General features: G+C 47.9%; 1 protein-coding gene across 1 annotated transcript in view; it reads right to left on the reverse strand.

The window, feature by feature from the left end:
* The window catches only part of PFAS (phosphoribosylformylglycinamidine synthase), a 323,630-nt gene that overhangs the window by 85,030 nt on the left and 211,183 nt on the right, over positions 1-27,417 (reverse strand). The window contains exons 19-21 of the mRNA XM_078652618.1: positions 25,760-25,940; positions 23,726-23,809; positions 19,427-19,582 (exon numbers count right to left, since the gene is read on the reverse strand). Coding sequence (XP_078508744.1) covers positions 19,427-19,582; positions 23,726-23,809; positions 25,760-25,940 — 421 coding nt within the window. The remainder of the gene's footprint in view (positions 1-19,426; positions 19,583-23,725; positions 23,810-25,759; positions 25,941-27,417) is intronic.

Consider the following 27,417-nt stretch of genomic DNA (forward strand, 5'->3'; position numbering starts at 1 on the left):
GTAGCATTCTGAATTTTATTAAAGTTGCTATTCGTTTAAGACAAACAAGTGGAGATGAATGAAAAATTGTGAATTTGTATTAATTGGGCCCTTATGTTGGCAAATCCTTTTATTATAACAATTATGTACAAGGATCTTAAATCAGTATTTAATAATGTTTTATTTGTTATTTGTGTATATAAATGTGCTTTTATGGTGTTTTTTATTCACCGAATAAAGATTCTTGACTACTGACTATAAACGTGTGTCACTGGTTACTCTAGGGTTTTGGTCCTCACACGGTTAAGTTAGAATCCAATTAAGCTACGGCTAGGAATACAAAAAATTGCAGAGGTTAAGGGGATTACTACCCTAATTCACAAAGTCTCTAGATAGAAATATTGTAGTGGATTCAGTGCCAGAAACATTAACCCAGCAAGACCCAGAAGCAGGAGTTTTATCAAAGGGCAAGTTTCTATGAATTAAAATGTACAACTAACAGAATCTGAGGCAAAAGGGAGATTTTTATTTTATTTAGAGAGTTCCCTACCACTAGTGAACTTAAGCCAGTAAGAAACTACTCCCCGTTAATTTTATTTCTCCTGCAGATCCAACACTTGGAGTCTTTGTTCAAAACATGAACGTTGTAGGACAAATAGGCCCAGGCATGTTGGTACTATCAGTTAACAGCTAGGTACTGTCTTTGTGGAGAAGACCTCACCTCGGTCATGAAACAACTGAGAAGTCTTGATAGTCACAGTTTGGGGAATGTCAGGTATGAATTAGACTCCCCAACTTGTAAATACAATTTACCAAAATATCTGTATGGCGACACTGCTGCTTATCTACTGAGCCTTGAAGAACTTAGTTTTAGCCCATTCAGGTAACTGCAGAGTGTTGGCACTCTTCTGCAATGCCTGGCGACCATCTTTTTCACTGGTACAGAGCATGTATGCAGCTGAATTGGCACTGCAGTTCCAGAAATTAAAGAATTAAGTATAGGTTGCACCTCACAAGTGACAATAAGTTAGGTAGCATCATCTCAGTCTTAACTCGGGAGATTACTCAGAGACTATTGTGAACAAACAAGTATAGACGGGGAGAGGCTGGGCCAGTATCCCCATATTTTTAGGTCTCGACTATTTAATCCCGCAGGGATTAATAGACGAGAGTAATGGAGTTGAAACAAACTCTCTGACCAAGAGGATTCAAAGCCGGATTCCTCCCAATGCATGTTATATAATGAACCGTGACGACGCTTCGCCAGGTGCGCGCTTGCCCTCACTCACACCTCGTTCCCTCCCACTGGCTTGCTTCCCTGCTCTCCCCCCCCCCCATCTGTCTTGAAAGGAAGCCTCGCAACCTTTTGCTTTCAATCACCCCTCCTTTCTCCCCCTGCCCTACTGCTCACATTCCCCCACCAGCCCTTCAAACAGACACGAAGCACTACTTACATCCCCCCTTCCCTTTTTCTCCAGCCCTTCGCCTTTGTATAATAATATGGGTAAACAACGGAACATACACTATGGAAGCAATAAACTATAATAACACACATTAAATGCTATTTAAAATAAAAACATCGTAACTTGTCAATGTATTTCTAATCCATACAGACATGTTTCAGAGTGTTACATTGACATTTAAACTTAGTCTGGAAATCTTTCTGGTTTGCCCACGTTTCTTTGCCTTCTCATATACTTGCAGCACCTCATGTTGCTCAACATTCTGTTTCTTTGAGCGTCTGAGCCCAAAAAAGGACTCTGTTCTTGTTTGGTTATTTCAGGGACCGAATTTCTAGTCGACCGTTGTACTGGCATTATTGGTTATGGTCAATAAACGCAATTTTTAAATATTTTCTTTCTATTTCCAAGTGGTAGTTCTTTTCCCACCTTCACAAATGTGATGAACGGAAATATTACACATCTTTTGCATTGATTTTGCTTCATGGAATTCAAACGAGACCACCCTGTGCATGTACTTTTAGTTTTTAGGTTTTGCCTCGCCAAAAGATGCGCTCTGCGCATCTTTTTCGCGCAGGCGAAAACCTGATGAGAATTGTAGTGTGCTTTGGGTCGGCCCTCCTCATTCATTGGCTGGCTCCGTAAATGGAGCCTTGCCATTGGACGAGGGGCCTGTCCGTCAATGCCGGACCAGACACGGGGGCGTTCCCGACATTCTTTGGCTTTTGCCGACGTCACGCGACGCCGGGAACGCCCCCGAGTCTGTTCCGGCATTGCCGGCACCTCCCTTGCTCCCCCTCCCGCTTGTTTCCTGGTGCCCGCCTTCGTGCTCCGGCCGGCCGTCGTCAGCTCTCTCCTCCCCCTTTCCCGCCCCCTCCCGCTTCTCTCTGATGCCCGCCTTCCGGTGAGACACTGTGATGAATGCCACTGAAAGCCCTGGATGGACTGGGCTGGGTCCGGGTCAGTCTGCTCGGTAGTGGGCTGACTAGTGACTTGAAACATTCCAGCAACATGTCAATGCTGTGGTTTCTTCTTCCTTCCACGTACTAAAAAGGATAAAAAAACTAATCCCATACCTCCCGTCACATGCAGGTAAAACCTTGGTCAGTGCATTAGTATTCTCTAAAACTGATTACTGTAATGCACTGCTACTCAACACTCAACAAAAGGTTCTTAATAAACTGCAAACTGTCCAGAACGCTGCCGCCAGAACACTTCTATCCATCCCTAGATTTGCATCGGTCTCTCCCTACATTCGACAATTACATTGGCTACCGGTGAGGAGCCGCATCAAGTTTAAGGCTTTATGCATTGCATATAAGGCCATTCACGGCCAAGGACCCCTATTCTTAAGAAGAGCCTTCCGTCCGCTTGAGCATACTAGAACTCTGCGGTCATCCTCAGCGCACCTACTCATGGTCCCCCGGACAAGAAGGGCCAACTGGGGTGACAAACGCTTTGCTGTGGCCACGGCCATACTGTGGAATGAACTTCCTCTAAACATCAAGTGCGCTCCGACCCTTCTTAACTTTAGAAAACAACTAAAGACACGGTTGTTCCCTGCCTAATTCCACCCCCCCTTCCGGAGAGTTCTGCAACTACAGCGCCGAGACACCCTAGGGTATTTGCGCGCTCTAAAAATCGCTAGAAATAAATAAATAAATAAATAAAGAACATATTTGAACCAGCCTTTGACAATAAATTATGACGTAATGCAGCTAACACAAATGTAACGTGTGAAACTGCAGACTGTTATGTTCAGCCAGAGTGGAGCTTCAGAGTGGAGCTTCAGAGTGCAGAGTGGAGCTTCAGAGTGCAGAGTGGAGCTTCAGAGTGCAGAGTGGAGCTTCAGAGTGCAGAGTGCAGAGTGGAGCTTCAGAGTGCAGAGTGGAGCTTCAGAGTGCAGAGTGGAGCTTCAGAGTGCAGAGTGGAGCTTCAGAGTGCAGAGTGGAGCTTCAGAGTGCAGAGTGGAGCTTCAGAGTGCAGAGTGGAGCTTCAGAGTGCAGAGTGGAGCTTCAGAGTGCAGAGTGGAGCTTCAGAGTGCAGAGTGGAGCTTCAGAGTGGAGCTTCAGAGTGCAGAGTGGAGCTTCAGAGTGCAGAGTGGAGCTTCAGAGTGCAGAGTGGAGCTTCAGAGTGCAGAGTGGAGCTTCAGAGTGCAGAGTGGAGCTTCAGAGTGCAGCTTCAGAGTGCAGAGTGGAGCTTCAGAGTGGAGCTTCAGAGTGGAGCTTCAGAGTGGAGCTTCAGAGTGGAGCTTCAGATTCAGAGTGGAGCTTCAGAGTGGAGCTTCAGAGTGGAGCTTCAGAGTGGAGCTGAGCTTCAGAGTGGAGCTTCAGAGTGGAGCTTCAGAGTGGAGCTTCAGAGTGGAGCTTCAGAGTGGAGCTGAGCTTCAGAGTGGAGCTTCAGAGTGGAGCTTCAGAGTGGAGCTTCAGAGTGGAGCTTCAGAGTGGAGCTTCAGAGTGGAGCTTCAGAGTGCAGAGTGGAGCTTCAGAGTGCAGAGTGGAGCTTCAGAGTGCAGCTTCAGAGTGCAGAGTGGAGCTTCAGAGTGGAGCTTCAGAGTGCAGAGTGGAGCTTCAGAGTGGAGCTTCAGAGTGGAGCTTCAGAGTGGAGCTTCAGAGTGGAGCTTCAGAGTGGAGCTTCAGAGTGGAGCTTCAGAGTGCAGAGTGGAGCTGCAGATTCAGAGTGGAGCTGCAGAGTGGAGCTTCAGAGTGGAGCTTCAGAGTGGAGCTTCAGAGTGGAGCTTCAGAGTGGAGCTTCAGAGTGGAGCTTCAGAGTGGAGCTTCAGAGTGCAGAGTGGAGCTTCGGAGTGCAGAGTGGAGCTTCGGAGTGCAGAGTGGAGCTTCGGAGTGCAGAGTGGAGCTTCAGAGTGCAGAGTGGAGCTTCAGAGTGCAGAGTGGAGCTTCAGAGTGCAGAGTGGAGCTTCAGAGTGCAGAGTGGAGCTTCAGAGTGCAGAGTGGAGCTGCAGAGTGGAGCTTCAGAGTGCAGAGTGGAGCTTCAGAGTGCAGAGTGGAGCTTCAGAGTGCAGAGTGGAGCTTCAGAGTGCAGAGTGGAGCTTCAGAGTGCAGCTTCAGAGTGCAGAGTGGAGCTTCAGAGTGGAGCTTCAGAGTGCAGAGTGGAGCTTCAGAGTGGAGCTTCAGAGTGGAGCTTCAGAGTGGAGCTTCAGAGTGGAGCTTCAGAGTGGAGCTTCAGAGTGGAGCTTCAGAGTGGAGCTTCAGAGTGCAGAGTGGAGCTTCAGAGTGGAGCTTCAGAGTGCAGAGTGGAGCTTCAGAGTGGAGCTTCAGAGTGCAGAGTGGAGCTTCAGAGTGGAGCTTCAGAGTGCAGAGTGGAGCTGCAGAGTGGAGCTTCAGAGTGCAGAGTGGAGCTTCAGAGTGGAGCTTCAGAGTGGAGCTTCAGAGTGGAGCTTCAGAGTGGAGCTTCAGAGTGGAGCTTCAGAGTGGAGCTGCAGAGTGGAGCTTCAGAGTGGAGCTGCAGATTCAGAGTGGAGCTGCAGATTCAGAGTGGAGCTGCAGATTCAGAGTGGAGCTGCAGATTCAGAGTGGAGCTGCAGATTCAGAGTGGAGCTGCAGATTCAGAGTGGAGCTGCAGATTCAGAGTGGAGCTGCAGATTCAGAGTGGAGCTGCAGAGTGGAGCTGCAGAGTGGAGCTGCAGAGTGGCGCTGCAGAGTGGCGCTGCAGAGTGGCGCTGCAGAGTGGCGCTGCAGAGTGGCGCTGCAGAGTGGCGCTGCAGAGTGGCGCTGCAGAGTGGCGCTGCAGAGTGGCGCTGCAGAGTGGCGCTTCAGAGTGGAGCTTCAGAGTGGAGCTTCAGAGTGGAGCTTCAGAGTGGAGCTTCAGAGTGGAGCTTCAGAGTGGAGCTTCAGAGTGGAGCTTCAGAGTGGAGCTTCAGAGTGGAGAGTGGAGCTTCAGAGTGCAGAGTGGAGCTTCAGAGTGCAGAGTGGAGCTTCAGAGTGCAGAGTGGAGCTTCAGAGTGCAGAGTGGAGCTTCAGAGTGCAGAGTGGAGCTTCAGAGTGCAGAGTGGAGCTTCAGAGTGCAGAGTGGAGCTTCAGAGTGCAGAGTGGAGCTTCAGAGTGCAGAGTGGAGCTTCAGAGTGCAGCTTCAGAGTGCAGAGTGGAGCTTCAGAGTGGAGCTTCAGAGTGCAGAGTGGAGCTTCAGAGTGGAGCTTCAGAGTGCAGAGTGGAGCTTCAGAGTGCAGAGTGGAGCTTCAGAGTGCAGAGTGGAGCTTCAGAGTGCAGAGTGGAGCTTCAGAGTGCAGAGTGGAGCTTCAGAGTGCAGAGTGGAGCTTCAGAGTGCAGAGTGGAGCTTCAGAGTGCAGAGTGGAGCTTCAGAGTGCAGAGTGGAGCTTCAGAGTGCAGAGTGGAGCTTCAGAGTGGAGCTTCAGAGTGGAGCTTCAGAGTGGAGCTGAGCTTCAGAGTGGAGCTTCAGAGTGGAGCTGAGCTTCAGAGTGGAGCTGAGCTTCAGAGTGGAGCTTCAGAGTGGAGCTTCAGAGTGGAGCTGAGCTTCAGAGTGGAGCTTCAGAGTGGAGCTTCAGAGTGGAGCTGAGCTTCAGAGTGGAGCTTCAGAGTGGAGCTTCAGAGTGGAGCTTCAGAGTGGAGCTTCAGAGTGGAGCTTCAGAGTGGAGCTTCAGAGTGCAGAGTGGAGCTTCAGAGTGCAGAGTGGAGCTTCAGAGTGCAGAGTGGAGCTTCAGAGTGCAGCTTCAGAGTGCAGAGTGGAGCTTCAGAGTGGAGCTTCAGAGTGCAGAGTGGAGCTTCAGAGTGGAGCTTCAGAGTGGAGCTTCAGAGTGGAGCTTCAGAGTGGAGCTTCAGAGTGGAGCTTCAGAGTGGAGCTTCAGAGTGGAGCTTCAGAGTGGAGCTTCAGAGTGGAGCTTCAGAGTGCAGAGTGGAGCTGCAGATTCAGAGTGGAGCTGCAGAGTGGAGCTTCAGAGTGGAGCTTCAGAGTGGAGCTTCAGAGTGGAGCTTCAGAGTGGAGCTTCAGAGTGGAGCTTCAGAGTGGAGCTTCAGAGTGCAGAGTGGAGCTTCAGAGTGCAGAGTGGAGCTTCAGAGTGCAGAGTGGAGCTTCAGAGTGCAGAGTGGAGCTTCAGAGTGCAGAGTGGAGCTTCAGAGTGCAGAGTGGAGCTTCAGAGTGCAGAGTGGAGCTTCAGAGTGCAGAGTGGAGCTTCAGAGTGCAGAGTGGAGCTTCAGAGTGCAGAGTGGAGCTTCAGAGTGCAGAGTGGAGCTTCAGAGTGCAGAGTGGAGCTTCAGAGTGCAGAGTGGAGCTTCAGAGTGCAGAGTGGAGCTTCAGAGTGCAGCTTCAGAGTGCAGAGTGGAGCTTCAGAGTGGAGCTTCAGAGTGCAGAGTGGAGCTTCAGAGTGGAGCTTCAGAGTGGAGCTTCAGAGTGGAGCTTCAGAGTGGAGCTTCAGAGTGGAGCTTCAGAGTGGAGCTTCAGAGTGGAGCTTCAGAGTGCAGAGTGGAGCTTCAGAGTGGAGCTTCAGAGTGCAGAGTGGAGCTTCAGAGTGGAGCTTCAGAGTGCAGAGTGGAGCTTCAGAGTGGAGCTTCAGAGTGCAGAGTGGAGCTGCAGAGTGGAGCTTCAGAGTGCAGAGTGGAGCTTCAGAGTGGAGCTTCAGAGTGGAGCTTCAGAGTGGAGCTGCAGATTCAGAGTGGAGCTGCAGATTCAGAGTGGAGCTGCAGATTCAGAGTGGAGCTGCAGATTCAGAGTGGAGCTGCAGATTCAGAGTGGAGCTGCAGATTCAGAGTGGAGCTGCAGATTCAGAGTGGAGCTGCAGATTCAGAGTGGAGCTGCAGATTCAGAGTGGAGCTGCAGAGTGGAGCTGCAGAGTGGCGCTGCAGAGTGGCGCTGCAGAGTGGCGCTGCAGAGTGGCGCTGCAGAGTGGCGCTGCAGAGTGGCGCTGCAGAGTGGCGCTGCAGAGTGGCGCTGCAGAGTGGCGCTTCAGAGTGGCGCTTCAGAGTGGAGCTTCAGAGTGGAGCTTCAGAGTGGAGCTTCAGAGTGGAGCTTCAGAGTGGAGCTTCAGAGTGCAGAGTGGAGCTTCAGAGTGCAGAGTGGAGCTTCAGAGTGCAGAGTGGAGCTTCAGAGTGCAGAGTGGAGCTTCAGAGTGCAGAGTGGAGCTTCAGAGTGCAGAGTGGAGCTTCAGAGTGCAGAGTGGAGCTTCAGAGTGCAGAGTGGAGCTTCAGAGTGCAGCTTCAGAGTGCAGAGTGGAGCTTCAGAGTGGAGCTTCAGAGTGCAGAGTGGAGCTTCAGAGTGGAGCTTCAGAGTGCAGAGTGGAGCTTCAGAGTGCAGAGTGGAGCTTCAGAGTGGAGCTTCAGAGTGCAGAGTGGAGCTTCAGAGTGGAGCTTCAGAGTGCAGAGTGGAGCTTCAGAGTGGAGCTTCAGAGTGCAGAGTGGAGCTTCAGAGTGGAGCTTCAGAGTGGAGCTTCAGAGTGCAGAGTGGAGCTTCAGAGTGGAGCTTCAGAGTGCAGAGTGGAGCTTCAGAGTGGAGCTTCAGAGTGCAGAGTGGAGCTTCAGAGTGCAGAGTGGAGCTTCAGAGTGGAGCTTCAGAGTGGAGCTTCAGAGTGGAGCTTCAGAGTGGAGCTTCAGAGTGGAGCTTCAGAGTGCAGAGTGGAGCTGCAGATTCAGAGTGGAGCTGCAGAGTGGAGCTGCAGAGTGGAGCTTCAGAGTGGAGCTTCAGAGTGGAGCTTCAGAGTGGAGCTTCAGAGTGGAGCTGCAGAGTGGCGCTGCAGAGTGGCGCTGCAGAGTGGCGCTGCAGAGTGGCGCTGCAGAGTGGCGCTGCAGAGTGGCGCTGCAGAGTGGCGCTGCAGAGTGGCGCTGCAGAGTGGCGCTGCAGAGTGGCGCTGCAGAGTGGCGCTTCAGAGTGGCGCTTCAGAGTGGCGCTTCAGAGTGGAGCTGCAGATTCAGAGTGGAGCTGCAGATTCAGAGTGGAGCTGCAGATTCAGAGTGGAGCTGCAGATTCAGAGTGGAGCTGCAGATTCAGAGTGGAGCTGCAGATTCAGAGTGGAGCTGCAGAGTGGAGCTGCAGAGTGGAGCTGCAGAGTGGCGCTGCAGAGTGGCGCTGCAGAGTGGCGCTGCAGAGTGGCGCTGCAGAGTGGCGCTGCAGAGTGGCGCTGCAGAGTGGCGCTTCAGAGTGGCGCTTCAGAGTGGCGCTTCAGAGTGGAGCTTCAGAGTGGAGCTTCAGAGTGGAGCTTCAGAGTGGAGCTTCAGAGTGGAGAGTGGAGCTTCAGAGTGCAGAGTGGAGCTTCAGAGTGCAGAGTGGAGCTTCAGAGTGCAGAGTGGAGCTTCAGAGTGCAGAGTGGAGCTTCAGAGTGCAGAGTGGAGCTTCAGAGTGCAGAGTGGAGCTTCAGAGTGCAGAGTGGAGCTTCAGAGTGCAGAGTGGAGCTTCAGAGTGGAGCTTCAGAGTGCAGCTTCAGAGTGCAGAGTGGAGCTTCAGAGTGGAGCTTCAGAGTGCAGAGTGGAGCTTCAGAGTGCAGAGTGGAGCTTCAGAGTGCAGAGTGGAGCTTCAGAGTGCAGAGTGGAGCTTCAGAGTGCAGAGTGGAGCTTCAGAGTGCAGAGTGGAGCTTCAGAGTGCAGAGTGGAGCTTCAGAGTGCAGAGTGGAGCTTCAGAGTGCAGAGTGGAGCTTCAGAGTGGAGCTGAGCTTCAGAGTGGAGCTTCAGAGTGGAGCTGAGCTTCAGAGTGGAGCTGAGCTTCAGAGTGGAGCTTCAGAGTGGAGCTGAGCTTCAGAGTGGAGCTTCAGAGTGGAGCTTCAGAGTGGAGCTGAGCTTCAGAGTGGAGCTTCAGAGTGGAGCTGAGCTTCAGAGTGGAGATTCAGAGTGGAGCTTCAGAGTGGAGCTTCAGAGTGGAGCTTCAGAGTGGAGCTTCAGAGTGGAGCTTCAGAGTGGAGCTTCAGAGTGCAGAGTGGAGCTTCAGAGTGGAGCTTCAGAGTGGAGCTTCAGAGTGCAGAGTGGAGCTTCAGAGTGCAGAGTGGAGCTTCAGAGTGCAGAGTGCAGCTTCAGAGTGGAGCTTCAGAGTGGAGCTTCAGAGTGGAGCTTCAGAGTGGAGCTTCAGAGTGGAGCTTCAGAGTGGAGCTTCAGAGTGGAGCTTCAGAGTGGAGCTTCAGAGTGGAGCTTCAGAGTGGAGCTTCAGAGTGGAGCTTCAGAGTGGAGCTTCAGAGTGCAGAGTGGAGCTGCAGATTCAGAGTGGAGCTGCAGAGTGGAGCTTCAGAGTGGAGCTTCAGAGTGGAGCTTCAGAGTGGAGCTTCAGAGTGGAGCTTCAGAGTGGAGCTTCAGAGTGGAGCTTCAGAGTGGAGCTTCAGAGTGGAGCTTCAGAGTGGAGCTTCAGAGTGGAGCTTCAGAGTGGAGCTTCAGAGTGGAGCTTCAGAGTGGAGCTTCAGAGTGGAGCTTCAGAGTGGAGCTTCAGAGTGCAGAGTGGAGCTTCGGAGTGCAGAGTGGAGCTTCGGAGTGCAGAGTGGAGCTTCAGAGTGCAGAGTGGAGCTTCGGAGTGCAGAGTGGAGCTTCAGAGTGCAGAGTGGAGCTTCAGAGTGCAGAGTGGAGCTTCAGAGTGCAGAGTGGAGCTTCAGAGTGCAGAGTGGAGCTTCAGAGTGCAGAGTGGAGCTTCAGAGTGCAGAGTGGAGCTTCAGAGTGCAGAGTGGAGCTTCAGAGTGCAGAGTGGAGCTTCAGAGTGCAGAGTGGAGCTTCAGAGTGCAGAGTGGAGCTTCAGAGTGCAGAGTGGAGCTTCAGAGTGCAGAGTGGAGCTTCAGAGTGCAGAGTGGAGCTTCAGAGTGCAGAGTGGAGCTTCAGAGTGCAGAGTGGAGCTTCAGAGTGGAGCTTCAGAGTGGAGCTTCAGAGTGGAGCTTCAGAGTGCAGAGTGGAGCTTCAGAGTGGAGCTTCAGAGTGGAGCTTCAGAGTGGAGCTTCAGAGTGGAGCTTCAGAGTGGAGCTTCAGAGTGGAGCTTCAGAGTGGAGCTTCAGAGTGGAGCTTCAGAGTGGAGCTTCAGAGTGGAGCTTCAGAGTGCAGAGTGGAGCTTCAGAGTGGAGCTTCAGAGTGCAGAGTGGAGCTTCAGAGTGCAGAGTGGAGCTTCAGAGTGGAGCTTCAGAGTGCAGAGTGGAGCTGCAGAGTGGAGCTTCAGAGTGCAGAGTGGAGCTGCAGAGTGGAGCTGCAGAGTGGAGCTTCAGAGTGGAGCTTCAGAGTGGAGCTTCAGAGTGGAGCTGCAGATTCAGAGTGGAGCTGCAGATTCAGAGTGGAGCTGCAGATTCAGAGTGGAGCTGCAGATTCAGAGTGGAGCTGTAGATTCAGAGTGGAGCTGCAGATTCAGAGTGGAGCTGCAGATTCAGAGTGGAGCTGCAGATTCAGAGTGGAGCTGCAGATTCAGAGTGGAGCTGCAGATTCAGAGTGGAGCTGCAGATTCAGAGTGGAGCTGCAGATTCAGAGTGGAGCTGCAGATTCAGAGTGGAGCTGCAGATTCAGAGTGGAGCTGCAGATTCAGAGTGGAGCTGCAGATTCAGAGTGGAGCTGCAGAGTGGAGCTGCAGAGTGGAGCTGCAGAGTGGAGCTGCAGAGTGGAGCTGCAGAGTGGAGCTGCAGAGTGGAGCTGCAGAGTGGCGCTGCAGAGTGGCGCTGCAGAGTGGCGCTGCAGAGTGGCGCTTCAGAGTGGCGCTTCAGAGTGGAGCTTCAGAGTGGAGCTTCAGAGTGGAGCTTCAGAGTGGAGCTTCAGAGTGGAGCTTCAGAGTGGAGCTTCAGAGTGGAGCTTCAGAGTGGAGCTTCAGAGTGGAGAGTGGAGCTTCAGAGTGCAGAGTGGAGCTTCAGAGTGCAGAGTGGAGCTTCAGAGTGCAGAGTGGAGCTTCAGAGTGCAGAGTGGAGCTTCAGAGTGCAGAGTGGAGCTTCAGAGTGCAGAGTGGAGCTTCAGAGTGCAGAGTGGAGCTTCAGAGTGCAGAGTGGAGCTTCAGAGTGCAGCTTCAGAGTGCAGAGTGGAGCTTCAGAGTGGAGCTTCAGAGTGCAGAGTGGAGCTTCAGAGTGGAGCTTCAGAGTGCAGAGTGGAGCTTCAGAGTGCAGAGTGGAGCTTCAGAGTGCAGAGTGGAGCTTCAGAGTGGAGCTTCAGAGTGCAGAGTGGAGCTTCAGAGTGCAGAGTGGAGCTTCAGAGTGGAGCTTCAGAGTGCAGAGTGGAGCTTCAGAGTGGAGCTTCAGAGTGCAGAGTGGAGCTTCAGAGTGGAGCTTCAGAGTGCAGAGTGGAGCTTCAGAGTGCAGAGTGGAGCTTCAGAGTGGAGCTTCAGAGTGGAGCTTCAGAGTTCAGAGTGGAGCTTCAGAGTGGAGCTTCAGAGTGGAGCTTCAGAGTGGAGCTTCAGAGTGGAGCTTCAGAGTGGAGCTTCAGAGTGGAGCTTCAGAGTGCAGAGTGGAGCTGCAGAGTGGCGCTTCAGAGTGGAGCTTCAGAGTGGAGCTTCAGAGTGGAGCTTCAGAGTGGAGCTTCAGAGTGGAGCTTCAGAGTGGAGCTTCAGAGTGCAGAGTGGAGCTTCAGAGTGGAGCTTCAGAGTGGAGCTTCAGAGTGGAGCTTCAGAGTGGAGCTTCAGAGTGGAGCTTCAGAGTGGAGCTTCAGAGTGGAGCTTCAGAGTGGAGCTTCAGAGTGGAGCTTCAGAGTGGAGCTTCAGAGTGGAGCTTCAGAGTGGAGCTTCAGAGTGGAGCTTCAGAGTGCAGAGTGGAGCTTCAGAGTGCAGAGTGGAGCTTCAGAGTGGAGCTTCAGAGTGCAGAGTGGAGCTTCAGAGTGGAGCTTCAGAGTGCAGAGTGGAGCTTCAGAGTGGAGCTTCAGAGTGCAGAGTGGAGCTTCAGAGTGGAGCTTCAGAGTGCAGAGTGGAGCTTCAGAGTGGAGCTTCAGAGTGCAGAGTGGAGCTTCAGAGTGCAGAGTGGAGCTTCAGAGTGGAGCTTCAGAGTGCAGAGTGGAGCTTCAGAGTGGAGCTTCAGAGTGCAGAGTGGAGCTTCAGAGTGCAGAGTGGAGCTTCAGAGTGCAGAGTGGAGCTTCAGAGTGGAGCTTCAGAGTGCAGAGTGGAGCTTCAGAGTGCAGAGTGGAGCTTCAGAGTGCAGAGTGGAGCTTCAGAGTGCAGAGTGGAGCTTCAGAGTGCAGCTTCAGAGTGCAGAGTGGAGCTTCAGAGTGCAGCTTCAGAGTGCAGAGTGGAGCTTCAGAGTGGAGCTTCAGAGTGGAGCTTCAGAGTGCAGAGTGGAGCTTCAGAGTGCAGAGTGGAGCTTCAGAGTGGAGCTTCAGAGTGCAGAGTGGAGCTTCAGAGTGGAGCTTCAGAGTGCAGAGTGGAGCTTCAGAGTGGAGCTTCAGAGTGCAGAGTGGAGCTTCAGAGTGGAGCTTCAGAGTGCAGAGTGGAGCTTCAGAGTGCAGAGTGGAGCTTCAGAGTGCAGAGTGGAGCTTCAGAGTGCAGAGTGGAGCTTCAGAGTGGAGCTTCAGAGTGGAGCTTCAGAGTGGAGCTTCAGAGTGGAGCTTCAGAGTGGAGCTTCAGAGTGGAGCTTCAGAGTGGAGCTTCAGAGTGGAGCTTCAGAGTGTCAAGAGCAATGCCAATAGCTCTAACTTTAACAAAGGCAAAACCATTGCATTGTAAATGCTTGTTAAAAGTTTTGTGATGGTGAGGTCTATTTTCTTTCCTGAAAATGTTTCACTTTTACAAATGTTTGAAATCGGTTTCTTCCAAATTGAGCAGTGCGTTTACATTTTTGTGTGCACGATTGGCCAAATGCACGATTTTTGGACACATGGCATTGTCCTTTCCACAGTACGCGACTATCCTGCTTTATGTATTTACACCGTCCAACTGCTTTTCTGTTTAATTCTATAAAAGCCACGGAGCGAGGGGGGCCTTCAGTGCATGTGAGCGGGCGCGCGCATCACTCGAATGCTTCCTCCACCCTCCCTCCCCCCATCACTTTACCTGCTGGCATTCCCCCCTCCCTTCTCGCCCAGTCCTTCTTGTCACCTCGGCGTGCACTCAGCCCTCCTTTCTCCCCTTTCGGCCGCTTTGATGTTCTCGTCTCAGTGACCTGCGCGTGGGTATTGTAAGCAGCAGCAGCAGCAGTACATGCTCTGCAATGATGTGCTGCCTGAGGGAGAAGAGGGAAATATAGGTGCATCTGGGCCCATTCAATCTCTGGCATCTTTACTGAGGCTGCCAAGGAAGCAATATGAATGAATGTATTTTTTATATTTGTATTTAGTCATTTGAAAAGTGTCCACGCGATTTGCATCCTCAGTTTCTTGAAGAGCAACAACTTTCTAGTATGTAAAAAAAAACAAAAAAAAAACGCTGCATACAATATTAAAAGCGAAAACTTAAAGTATTATTTTTGGCCCAGGATCTGTGACTTGCAGTCTCTTGCGTCACTTCTTAGCCTCCATATGTCCAGGTCTTCTCGAGGAATCTCGTCCTACAAGCACACCAACTGCGAAACGTACTAAACATTAGGTTCGACAGTCCCACTTGTGCACAAGTGCTTCGAAAACCAGTCAAAGGAGCATCTCGTCCCCACCAGTGCAAAGACTGGTAGCCGTCGCAGGTCCACCCAAATGCACACAATATAGCCAGTCAGGGCTCCGAGTGCCACTGCCTTACCCACTACAAATTAACACGGAAGCCAAGCCGTTCCAAACGAACGCATACAAAAGCAGTATTTTCTTTCTGCCGCTCGCCAGTCAGACTGCAGGAGTACAGACCAGCCCCCTCCACCAAAGGCCACCCGAGAGGTACACATCTTATTAAGCGCCTGCGTTCACTTTGGCCGCAACCCTTTGATGACCTCAGAGAGCCTCTTGGTGTAAACATTCAGCCCTTCCATGAGCCCTCACAGAGTCCAGGTCTGCCCGCACATGCCTTTCAAATGTCTCTAAAGGACAGACAGGCTGCCTACTGGGGTGAGCCAACCATTTCAATGCCTCTTTGATAAGTCCCGTCACTGCATCCTGCAGGGGCTCCTCGAGACCCCCCTGACATTCCCGCCACTCTTTTAAAGGCAGCTACACAGACTGTTTTGGCTTCTGTGTCTGCCTGCTCACTTCCTCTGCTCTTTCCCACATTGCTTTCAACCCCAAATTAAACACAGCAAATTAAGCTTTCAACATCCCCATGCAGACCCTGCCCACAAACATGGCGGCTTCTTCTGATCTTTTTTTAATCACACATGTGCCCACTCCTTATGCACCCTTCCCAGAAGCAGTTCTTTTTTGCTATCTTTATGTGGTTATTGTGAGCAGCCATGCCCACAAACACGGCTTCTTCTGATCTTTTTTTAATCACACACGTGCCCACTCCTTATGCACCCTTCCCAGAAGCAGTTCTTTTTTGCTATCTTTATGTGGTTATTGTGAGCAGCCATGCCCACAAACACGGCTTCTTCTGATCTACTTTTAATCACACACGTGCCCACTCCTTATGCACCCTTCCCAGAAGCAGTTCTTTTTTGCTATCTCTATGTGGGTATTGTGAGCAGCAGGACATGCTCTGCAATGATGTGCTGCCTGAGGGAGAAGAGGGGAATATCCGTGTGCATCTGTGCCCTTTCAATCTCTGGCCTCTTTACGGAGGCTGCCAAGGAAGCAATATGAATGAATGTATGTCCATCTAATTTAAAGCTTCATCATTCGCCAGCAGTCTTTACATTTAAATGTCTTGCGCATATCATTCAATTCCTTGATGTACCTCCAGTGACTAGCACGCTTCGTAGTTAAACGTTAACAAATGCCTCTTAACTCACACGCAGCTGGTCAGTGGACTTCGCAAAGCTAACTGCTTCAGATTGCACGCAGCGCCGATGGCTCTTACCCGATCTAACAAGGTTACTAACACAGTCTCAAGTGTGACCTTTAGATATCAGGCAGAATTTCATGTAGAATTTTTTATTTATTTTTAAACAGAAAAACGTCTCAGCGCTGCTCTCCTCGACGAGTTGGGTCTTTTATTTCCCACGTTTGGGTTAATCTATCCTCTTCACTGTATCACCTTTCCCATCTGGCATGAGTACAAGCGTCGCCAAATTTGTTGTAGTTAGAAAAGCAGGAAGACACAAAAGGGTATCTTCAGGTGTGTTTATTATAAATGAATAAAGAGCCCAAGCAGCCTCTTGCCAGATACAGCTGGGCCAATTGTCCCTAATGCCACTGGGATGACATCAGACTAGAATCCCACAACATCACCTGAATGAACATTCCAGGCTACATCTTAAAGAAACATAACAGGGGCCTCTCATACAATTCTTCAAGAGCTTTGCTGTGGTTTGTTGAACAGATTATCAGAGCACCCGTTTTTAAACCTGGGGAAAAGGGCAGCTCTTACAAGAGAACGTGTTTCAAGGGCAATAAAGTAGTAACATCACACATTTAAGAAATACAAACATACGTATGTCCATGAAGAAGACAGTAAAATAAATGCTTTTTGTTTTGATGGAATACAAATTTTAAAAACAGAAATGTTTGCACGTGTGACCTTCCTAGGACTAATATGTGTTCCTTTCTCACTGTCTTGGTCCCATTGCTTGTTTTTATTCCCACTTAAAGCCCTGCCTCACCCTGCATCTCTGACTGCCCATAGTAATCTTGGCCTTCTAATTCACAAGAGCTTATGTTTTCTGTAGTGTTTCCATCCAACCCCCCCCCCCACTCCATCCATCCATCCATCCATCCATCCATCCATCCATCCACCCACCCCCCCACTTCACCCTATCCACCACTCTAGCGCCCACACTCTAGCACCACCACTCTACCCACCAACTCCACCCTCAGAATCCACCATCCAAATCCACACTCCAAGCACTACTACACCCTCCAAATACACCCTCCGACTACACCCTCCAAATCCACCCTCCAAATCCTTACTCCAACTACAAACCCACCCTCCAAAAACACCCTCCAACTCCAACATCCAAATCCACCCTACAAATCCACCCTCCAACTACAACTCCAGCCTCCAAATCCACCCGCAAACTACAACTACGGACTCCAACTCCACACTCAAAATCCAACTCCACCCTCAAACTCCACCATCCAAATCAAAATCCTACATCCAAATCCACCCTCCAAATCCACCCTCCAACTCAAACTGCACCCTCCAACTCAAACTCCACCCTCCAACTCAAACTCCACCCTCGAAATCATCCCCCCAACTCCACCCTCCAAATCATCCCCCCAACTCCACCCTCCAAATCATCCCCTCAACTCCACCCTCCAAATCATCCCCCCAACTCCACCCTCCAACGCAACCCCTCAACGCCACAGCACCACTCAACGCCACAGCACCACTCAACGCCACAGCCTCACTCAACGCCACAGCCTCACTCAACGCCACAGCCTCACTCAACGCCACAGCCTCACTCAACGCCACAGCCTCACTCAACGCCACAGCCTCACTCAACGCCACAGCCTCACTCAACGCCACAGCATCACTCAACGCCACAGCACAACTGAATGCCACAGCATCACTCAGCACCACTGAATGCCACAGCATAACTCAGCTATTTCAAAAAGGGGGTGGTGATGGACAGAGTATCTGAGTTAATCAGAACACTCCTACCCAGTCAACAGATCAGGGCTTGATCCATCACCGTTTTTTAGCTCACTGCACCATCCCAGTTCAGAACCTGGCTATATGCAAATTAGTCTGTCCCTGGCCCAGTGCATCATGGGAACAGGGCAGACCAAACTACCAAGCCAATTCTTCACTGGAAAGGAAACAAGCTTCCGGGGACCGGTTTCTGGCATTGCAGCCGTCTTCGGCCACTGGAGTCAAGCTATCCAGGCTGATGAAGGCTGATAGCCAGAAACCGGTCCTTGGATGCTTGATTCAGGTCTGGGAAAGACATGGCTTGGTAGTTCGGACTGGACTGTTCCCATGAGGCATAGGGTCAGAGCTGATTTGCATATAGCCAGTGTCTAACCCAGGGTGGTGTGGAGTGCAAAAAAACGATGGATTTAGGCCCAGATCCTTGTACTGGGGTGAATGTATGACATTGTTCTACAATCTGTCCATCAACTGTGTTTTTTGCAAACAGCATAACTCAGCATCACTGAATGCCACAGCATCACTCAGCACCACTGAAGGCCACAGCATCACTCAGCACCACTGAATGCCACAGCATCACTCTGTGCAACCATTCAACAACAACTGGTTCTAATATGTTCTCTCAATGTTTCACGATTTATTACAAATGTCACAAAAAGATGTTAATATTTAACTTCTTTTCTTGGATTTTCATCACAATAAAATACACTGAACATAATCTTCCCAAAAGTTATTTATAAAAGTTTAAGCTATTGCCATTATAAATTACAATAACTTTTATTTAAGTATTAATTATTAAAAAATAAAATAAAAGCCATTGTTATTTGTACTATTGATACATCTAAGTCATGTAAATACAACACATATTGCATTACAAATGCTATAGGTGTCACGTTTGCGAAAGGTAAAACTATTTGCATTGTAAATGACAAAGCTATTCATTTCGCTATTTTCAAAACCAAAACATAAATAAATAATTTGTCATTTACAATACCAATACCTCAAACTTTCCTAATGCGAGACCTATTGCATTGCAAATGCTTATTTAACAACCGGATCACGGTGAGTGTTGTTTATTCAGAGTAAAAATTCATGAGAGACTGTGAACGGACGAATATTGATGGGGAGAGCCTGGGCCGTTTTCACCATCAGTGGTATTAAGGTAGTCTGTATTTGACTATAGAGTTTGAAGTCCTTTGTTGTAGTCGGCTCCGAAGACTGACTGGATATCTATAACTCTGCAGAAGATTGATGCGAAAGGTGCATGTAACCCTCATTGTTTAGCAGAGTGTTAAATAGAATTACAAACGCTGTAGTGGGATAAGCACCCATGTTAAAGAGACTCCGAAAGGTTATTTTTAATATGAAGACGGGCAGTGCTCTTTTTTGCCACGACCCCTTTTTGGAGTGTTCCCGAGTATACGTGATATGCACTGTATAAAATGTACAGCCTGTCTGTTCCTCATGACTGCCAAGTGTCCTTCTGCTTTTTTTTTTTGCTAGCTGAGCTCGACGTGTGGTACCTTATGGCTGAAGAGAGGTAATAGAATTCCTCCCACCAATCACCACATGAATATGATCGTTTTTTGAAGATATGTATGTTGGGCTCTGTTAGGGATAGAGTTTACTTTGCACACGAATGGTGTTCAGATAATAAGTGTTTTATGATTTTTGTTTCTCTTTACAGATGAGACGGTGTATTTATCAATTGTCATATATACAGGTTACAAACCTTTGACGGTCAGTATAATTAACTGTGATGAACAATTTATGTTTTTGTGTTTTATCACTTTCACTTTTGCAGAGTGACTAGTTTTCTTTTTGGTCCTGAGGAATGCCCATCAACTCCGGTTGGAGTCAAGTGAGAGCAGAAACATGTTGACCTCTAGTAGGGGTATATTTGTTAATGGCCCCTAGTCCTCTTTGTTTTTAACCCTGTATAAGGGTACCAATGAATAAAGTTATTGGGTCCCCTTAAGACAGTTTTAAAAAATGTTCACTTTATTTGCACTCCGTCCCCCACTCACCAACTTCTTCAGCCTCCCCTATTGAAAACACCTCAGCTCCTCTTCACACACAATTTTTTGAAGAGTTGTAGCCCACACCTGGGACCTTGCGACCCTGGTGTGAGGCGGGAGGCCTATGATGAAGCATGTCACCCTTGGGTGAGCGAGGGTTCTCGTCCTTAAAGATAAGATCTTTCTTTCACCCCCCCATATTTTTTCTGACACATTTTGGAAGGCAATTGCTATTTAGTAGCTACTTACACGACATATTTGTTTAGAGAGAACGTATCTTTTGTGAATTTCTATATTGCTAGGGAGTGATAAGCTTTCTCATTGGGGCTTCTCTCTTAGATCCTTAGTGTATTTTGTTTACAACAGTGGACTAACAATCACACTTAAAAACATTCAATGTTAAAAGAACAATTTACTTCTGTACCCTGCTTTAGTTTATGGTAGTACACGCAATGATAGTCAGTGAATTGCAGACTGCCTTACCTTCTAGCAAGTTCTGAGTAATATTGAAGCAGGCAGCAAGCACTCCTGGATTCTCCAGATCAGGGCAACAGTCTCCAAGCTGGGAGTAACACTGAGCCAATGCACTCCCTCCAAGACGATTTTGGCTCAGATTAATTGGCACATAAAGAAGTATTCCTGAAAAGAGATGAAGACTGTGTTAAAACCATAATAGCATAGCTTCTATCCATCAGTGACAAGGCACTCCTGACAACCAAGAGGACTGCATGACTGGTTGGAGAACCCTGCACAGCAGACATACTCCCTCTCAGTGGTGAGCATGACCTGACATGCTCCCACCCTCTTTTACTGGTCACCCTATTAAATACACCAACCTCCTCTGGAACTCTGCTTCCCTCCTATGAAGCCTATATTAGGGTTGTACTCAAATGTGCTCAACCAGCGTGCACACAATATACCTCCAGAACCAAGCATATGTCTAGGCCAGAATTTAGATGCAAAGATTTCTCAGGCTGTCCCCTCTCACTTGATGGCATGGCTGGACTCAATACTACCAACCTTTATAGAGCATCCCAGTAACTAAACCATTGCAATGGCTCCACACTCCCACCCCTGGAGCTGTGCTCTCCACCTACAGCCCCTAAATCATGGCTGTACTCACATCTGCCTACCAATGTACACATCCTATAGCTCCGGACCATAGATGCCATTTTTAGCTACTAAGCTCTACAGCCCATTTCTCACATTATTTCTGCCTAGGAGCAGCTCACTTGAGGAAATTGAGCTACACAAACTTTTTAACAACACAAAGCAGTGCACCAATCTCAGAATAACCGCTTCGGATAAAGAAGAAGAAGAAAAAAAGTACCATGTACATGGTAGTTGGATATGGGCAAAATAGGCCCAAGTCGAGTTCTGGAAGACAAGGGAAATGATAAACTACAAGGGGCTGGAAGTCCTTTACCTCAGGCAATCTCTATACATCTATAGTTAATATGCGGAGTAGAAAGCAGGCTAAACAAAAATAATTATAGCAGTTGAGCCTTCAAATCCCAACGGGGCTCTAACCTGTGAATCTGATTAATTAGCTCTAAATTAACCCAGAAGAAAGAAGATAAAACATAATAACTACACGATTAAAGAAAAAGGTTGAAAGGCATAATATACACAAGAATGCATTGACAAATCATCTCAGGAAATCAGAATACCCTCATGTTTAAACTGAACGATCTATGAATGGGAAATTTGTTAAGCTGCAAATGCTAAATTTGTGCAATCTGCTACCCAGGCTGCACCGTTGGTCACTGCTGCAAAGCTGGATCACATTACAGCTGCCAAAACTTTCGATAAACTGCTTCTTTTCTGACTTTTCTTTTCAAGAATTCTTTTCATACAGAGTGAAGGAACCTTTCATTACTAGGTGCCAGCCTGATTCTAGAATGCACAGTGTAGTTTAATTACAAGTGATATATACAGCTGTTAAGTTATGAATCTATATCCTCTCTACGATAAGTCATCTAGAGTTGAATTTGTCTCCATAACTGTGTGCTAGTGTGTATTGTTATTTTCTGACTGGATCCAAGTTATGGCTATGACATATCAGTGAGTTAAACTCCCCCTACTGGGAATGCTCATACTTGAATACAAGAATCTATCTATCTGTGACAAAGGAATTTGCCCTAAATTGAAAGGAAGAATAATACGGGGAGCTCTTCTCAAAGGAAAATATAAATGCTTGTCTTTAGCAGTCTTTTATGAGCAGCAAGAGGGTAGCCAGATGCTGTAATGCTTTGCAATAGCCCTTTATCAGATACAAAGACTTTGAGAATGGGAGATCCTATCTGTAAAAGCGATTTTGGTTGGTCAGAGATTATGAAGAAATGGTCAAGCATTTGCATGAACATCGATTAGCTCATCTTCAACGTCTGGGTGAGCTTCTAACTAGTTATTTCTTCCTGGAACACTGGACGAATATGTAAACATCTACACTGCAACAAACTACAAGAGTAGTAGGAAAATATAACGATGTAATGTTTCAGGAAACAGGGATCACTGGCAATAGTAAGCTAATAAGGAGGTTATTTGCTACCCACCTGCTAATGGGAAACAGGACTGACTGAGTCGAGCCGTGCTATCTGCTTAAAGAAGCTAGTGGCTTAGATGTTCAGGCCTTACTGTCTATTTGTCTATTTATAAGAGTGTGGTTAGATTTGTTTATCAGCTATTCACAATATGTTTAGAATAGGTTAACATTATAATAATCTGTATCGCTTAGAGGAAGTGTGACAATCAACACATGATAAAAAAAAAAGATGGAGCACATCCCTCCCAAGGAATAAATGCCTTATGACCAACCTTGTATATTCAGAAATACCTGTATTTGGCTAGGTAAGCACTTTAGGCAGACACGTTGATTTCAGTTAATACATTCCTGACTTAATGTCTGAAAACAATTCGTAGAATAAGCGAGGGTGCATAATCCTAGACTTTTTGAGAGAAATAAAAATACATGTACTATGGGGGCAAATTAAAAAAATACCCTGTGGACAACGTTGACGAGCTCGACTGTACACCCCTGGGCTAATATGCGTCTATCCTGAACTGGACAACAACGAGCTGACCCAGCACGATTAAGCATCAGTTTAACACCGACACAATGCCTGGAGACTATAACCCTGTTTCATGGAGCCTAGGGGTAAATTTTAATGTGCTATCCACTACTCGCCCGTTTTTTCTTTTATTATTTATTTTAATTGTCTTTACTTACACTGATGTTTAATTGTATTTTTTTTTATCTTCTAAAATAACTTATAATGTGTGACGGGGTGGGTCCCCGGGGGCCCCTAGAGGGGGGTCAGACCACGGACTGGTGGTCCGACCCCGCTATCTCACCTGACTCCGTTCCCTCTCCACAGCCGCCTGGCCCGGACGTGGACGTGGATTGGAGGACCGGAGACCCTGAATACTGGTGGCCGACATCGGACCTGAATGAAACCTATTCCTTTAAGGGGCTGGACACTGTACGGGTAGCCCCGCCCCCAGAGGATGACGCGCCGGCGTCAAAAGGAGCCCGGATCAAGGAAGAGGCGGACAGCGTTTCCCGAGAAGAGAGCAGAGGAGGAGAGGAGCGTGTGAGCAGCCGTAGCGAGGAGTCGGAGGACAACAGCCCGAGGAAAGCGGAGGAGACGGAGAAGCCAGGAGGCCAACAGATCTGCGAGCCGCCCCGCCACGTTCCCACGGGAGGAGCGTGGCTACAACAGGTACGGGGTCGTATGGCAGGGTGGATGGGAAGTTGAGTCCTGCCTGTTGTCGATTGACCTGTACAGCCCGTGTAAATAGTCCCTGACCCCCCCCTTCACGAGCACTTCCTCACCTTATACGCTCTATGTATATACCACGTGACACGGGTTTCCCTCACTCCCGGTCCCTCACCGTGTAGTCGCATACCCGGTCCTGATACTCCTCTGTCTTCTTTTCTTTCATACGGAGACCCCTGGTCCGGAGAACGTGTGGAACCATCTCCAGAGCCAAACTGGATCTACCCCGCACCCAGGCCTATGACCCTGCGGCGTTCGCTAGAGAACGCATCACCAGCCGAAGGAGAAAGACCTATACACAAATAAAATCTTCTTTGAGAAGTCTATATAAGTTCTTTGCCTCTCCTTCCATTGACTTGCCAGTTAGCGCAGTAGAGGATAGTTCAACTCTTGAGTCCCCGGGCACCCCGGGACATAATGCCAAAAGATTTTAATGAGAAACGTATTTGTAAAGGTTTTAACAAACTGTACAATACATTTAATCTATCTGATCTTTTCTATCCAATGCACTAAAGGAGCAGAGCATCAGCTCTAGAGTTATAATGAATGGCGTGGCAGCAGAGGATTGCACAGCACATTGAAATTAAGAGCGTCGGACTCAGAGGTCAGGATCTTGGTGCTTTCCTTGAGCAGTGTTTTTGAGCTGGGACTGAAGTTGGCCTATTACTATTCCAGTGTATTTGTCACACTATTAAAGTCAAATGAAAATCACACAAGGATCTTACAGGTGAGCAATAAGGTTAACTTGCACAGCTTTGCCGTCACTGGGCTGTACAAAGACAAGAATAGCTATCTAGGAATAACTTATTGGCACAGCTGTGCATATCCCTACAACAAACAGGTGAGGTGTATGAGTGACACCTGAAAATGTATTAAACTAGGGAAAAGCAGAGCATCTCCAAATGTTATCCTCATTTTGCAAATACACTATGAGATTTTTGGGAGTAAACCAAATATGAATCTGTTAACGGTTTACAAATTACAAATCCACACTTAACCTTACCTTTCCCTGAAGGATTCTTGAGATCAGGAGTAACAGTAGCAGTGATGTCAGGACAGACAGCATAGACCGAGATAACAAGTGCCCCTATTGAATAAAGTTGAGAAAAGATACATAAGTATGTGCAGCTGTGAACCTGGAGACAAATACTGGAGCAGATTAGATCTTGGATTGATGCTTCTAGTCTTACCAATGACACCTATATGTGAAGTTTTCAGATACATGGCTTTAAGATTCAGGTAATGATTTTCCCTTTCATTTCTATACCGAAGACACTAGTATTAACCTCGCTCTAACCTTGCACGTATTATGCCATTGAGAATTACATCAGCTGATATTGAAAGGGCTAAAAAACCAAAATCAAGCTGTTCTGACCTAGACTTATGCTTTACTCTCCTTTCGCCATTACCCACCAACCAACCTTTATTTTACTCGGCAGCTGACCTGCACAATAAATGTCTTAGTGTCCTTTACCTGACCTCAGCATGAACAACAGAAAAATCAGTTTTCAAAATTGCTACTTCATTGAGGCAGATATCTTTGAAAAAGCCTTTCCTAAAGTATCCAAAATTACATGCAATAGAGATATCAACTCTGTCAGTCCATCAATGTTGGGCCAGGCAAAAGGCCTACAATTTGAAGATGCAGAATACAGTCTAGGCAAAAAGACATTGGCCCAAAAATATAAGCTCTTGCCATCCTTCAGTGGCTCCTGATTAGCGCGGGAATAAAATGACTGTAAAAACTTCCACTTACAAGAGTCTCTTCGGTTATGTCATCACAGTACTTTAACACAAGTATCACTACAGACATCTTTGCTGAGCCAGCCTCCACTTGATCCTAGGCTTAAAATAAAGGGACAAGTGGGGAGAGGGGTGTGTTTGTTTGTTGGGGGTGGCTCGTGCGGGGTTAGGTTGTTTCACTTTCAAATCGTCTTCGCCTGGGATCTTTGACAAGGCAACGGTCAGGCTACTACTTATAGCTTTCCGAAAGACCATAACATGTGGCCTAGAAAGGATGCTCACTGAATACTGCAAAGCACACCCACCTTTTAACGGATCCTGGCCTCCACTGATCTCTTTCCAAAACAGGCTCAACACTACTGCTTAAAAGCCTCGTTTAACCTCTTGACATAATCTGATTAGTTTGGATGGCAGCATAAAGGGATCCAACACAGAAGACAGACCTTCTGAAGCTTGCGGATTTAAAAAAGACACGGGGATTCATTTATTTTCATCCAGACCTCAAGCCACTCCAGAGCCTGGCGTCTAACGAGTTATTGCTATATTTACATTCGATATCATCAGAGGCAGGTAACGACTAACACGTGTAGCAAAGTACGAGCTAACGGTTTTGTTGTTGAGGTGTGATGAAGTAGCTACAAGTGCAGAGTTGCCAAAGATGATTCTGTAAAATGTTGCTCAGGAAACCCTGGTGGTGTTGATGGGGGGGGGGGGGGGGGGGGGGGGTTGTTAGGTGACGCAGTGTTTGGCCTAGTACTAGCAGGTTAGGCTAGGGACCTTAGGTAGAAAAACCCCTAGAAAACCGTTGTCTCAGTCTAAAACATAAGCATGAGGTTCTCAGTACAAGTCAAGATTACAAAAAATACAGTAATACTGTTGCTGCAGAAGTATAGTGGTGTTTTGCCAAATCTGAAAGGGTGTGTAGGGCAAGAGCATTTACACTGGTGAGTAGGAAGGGGTAGTAGATGCTTATGATGGGGGTGATGAGAAGCATTTGGGAGTTCCTCATCTCGTGAAGAAATATTTTTGCTGTTATCTAGTGCCCTCTCAAACCACATAAGGGGATGAAAGTAGATTTTGCAGAACCCAAGGATGCAGCTTCTCAACTTTCTATTGTTCGAGAGATGATAAAAGGAGGTCAAATCTGTGTGTACTAATGACCCCTACAAAGCTTATTGCCACATTAAACCTCAGCTACCTGGTCATTAAGTTGATGAAGAAGACACTGAAGTTCACATTAAGGTGCATTAGTTGAAAAACTGTAAATGGAGTAAGTACACGAGTCATGACTCACCAGGAGCTTTCACTGTTTCTGCACCAACACGTGCTGCCATGCTGAGAGAGTCCTTTCCACCGTCAACTGCAATGCCCAGCTCAGCCATGACATTACACATTGCTACACAGGCATTGTACAGTGCTGAACCCTCTCCTGGAAGCTTTGCAGCCCACATCCAATTTCCACTGCACTTAACATCCTAAAAGAAAGAAAGGGAACACCATGGCAAGACTGCATGTGATTGCTTTAATCTGGATGTTTTGAGCATCCTGCCCCAATCCTGAAAACATATGTGAATAAGACTCGGGGTTCTTCATAAGATAGCAGGGGGAATGATCAGTGACAGGTTTTATATGGAAAGTATTTGGATACGTCACATAGTAGAGGGTCAGTGATGCACCAAAGTCCTGGGCACTTTACTGGTGAGAATTCTTTTACAATCGTCACCCAAGGCTCTTTGGTATCATTCCATATCTCAATGGATGCAAAGTTCTCAGATTTGAACCTTGACTCTCTTTCGGTAGTGTGGTTAAGTAATCAAATCCTGCTTTAGGATGTGATTAGGATTTATAAACCATATATTACATCAGAGTGTAAGACCTACCACCTGACAGAGTTAGCCTTGACTGCACAACCTCACTAATTGGATAGAATCTAGACCTAATAGGGAGAATCATGGGTATTTATTTGGAGTGCAGTGAGCACCTAATGTCCCAGGGACACCTGTAGCAAACAACAGTACCCATCCGAATACTACACAGTAACCCTCACTACCATATGATGCAAACAAATAATTCCCATTACGGCAAAAACAAAACAAAAAAGATTGACTCCAGCAGTCTGTAAAGTCCTCATTATGATTTAAAAAAAAGGGGGTACACGGGTGATGTGTGCAGTACGTGTTATGACCGGCAGAAAGGAGACAAGTGAGTGGGAAGACAGTAGGGATATGTTGTGTATTCCTCCGCATTACACAATTTGTTATCGGCAAAATCACATCATAACAATGTTCAGCACAAGTTGGAGGTAAGGGGCAGGAGGTAAAAGACATTAGTTACTCACCTGTAACTCCAGTTCTCAAGCATTGGCATCTTTCAAAGGTTCACATACTTGAATCACTCTCAGCCAACAAGCTGCCCACCACTCTACATTTGATATGGCAATATACCATTCTGATATAGCCATAGGTACAACAACGTTTGTTTAGTAGTACTTCCACCTCATCTGAAACAGCCTAAACATCAGCCATCGAGTGAGAATGGTTGAGCTCGCTACTCACCCTAGATGCCAACATAGTACATATTTTATGAGCCTCTGACTGGGAGACCTATGAATTGACACATGCGTGCCAACATTACAGGACTAGTCTTAAAGGGCACTAATTTCTTCTCCTGCATTGAATCTTCAATGGATTCAACATGCTTCAATCTGAAAAGTATGCAAGATTAACAAATATCTGATGAGTAGGAAGGCTCACCTTCAGTGAAACAAGTTGTTCATGGCTTATTGACCAACTGAAGATTTTGCTGCTGTGTTCAACTCCAGGCAGGATGTAGTGCATGGTGACTGATTGCTTACGCTTTCATAGCTGTGTGGCACATATCAAGGAACAGCACTCCTGAACAGAGTACATTGTCATCCCCTTCCAAGGGAGTAAATCAATTTATTGTGGTAGA

This window comes from Lissotriton helveticus, chromosome 7 (genome assembly GCF_964261635.1).
Source record: "Lissotriton helveticus chromosome 7, aLisHel1.1, whole genome shotgun sequence".
NCBI classification, from domain to species: Eukaryota; Metazoa; Chordata; class Amphibia; order Caudata; family Salamandridae; genus Lissotriton; species Lissotriton helveticus.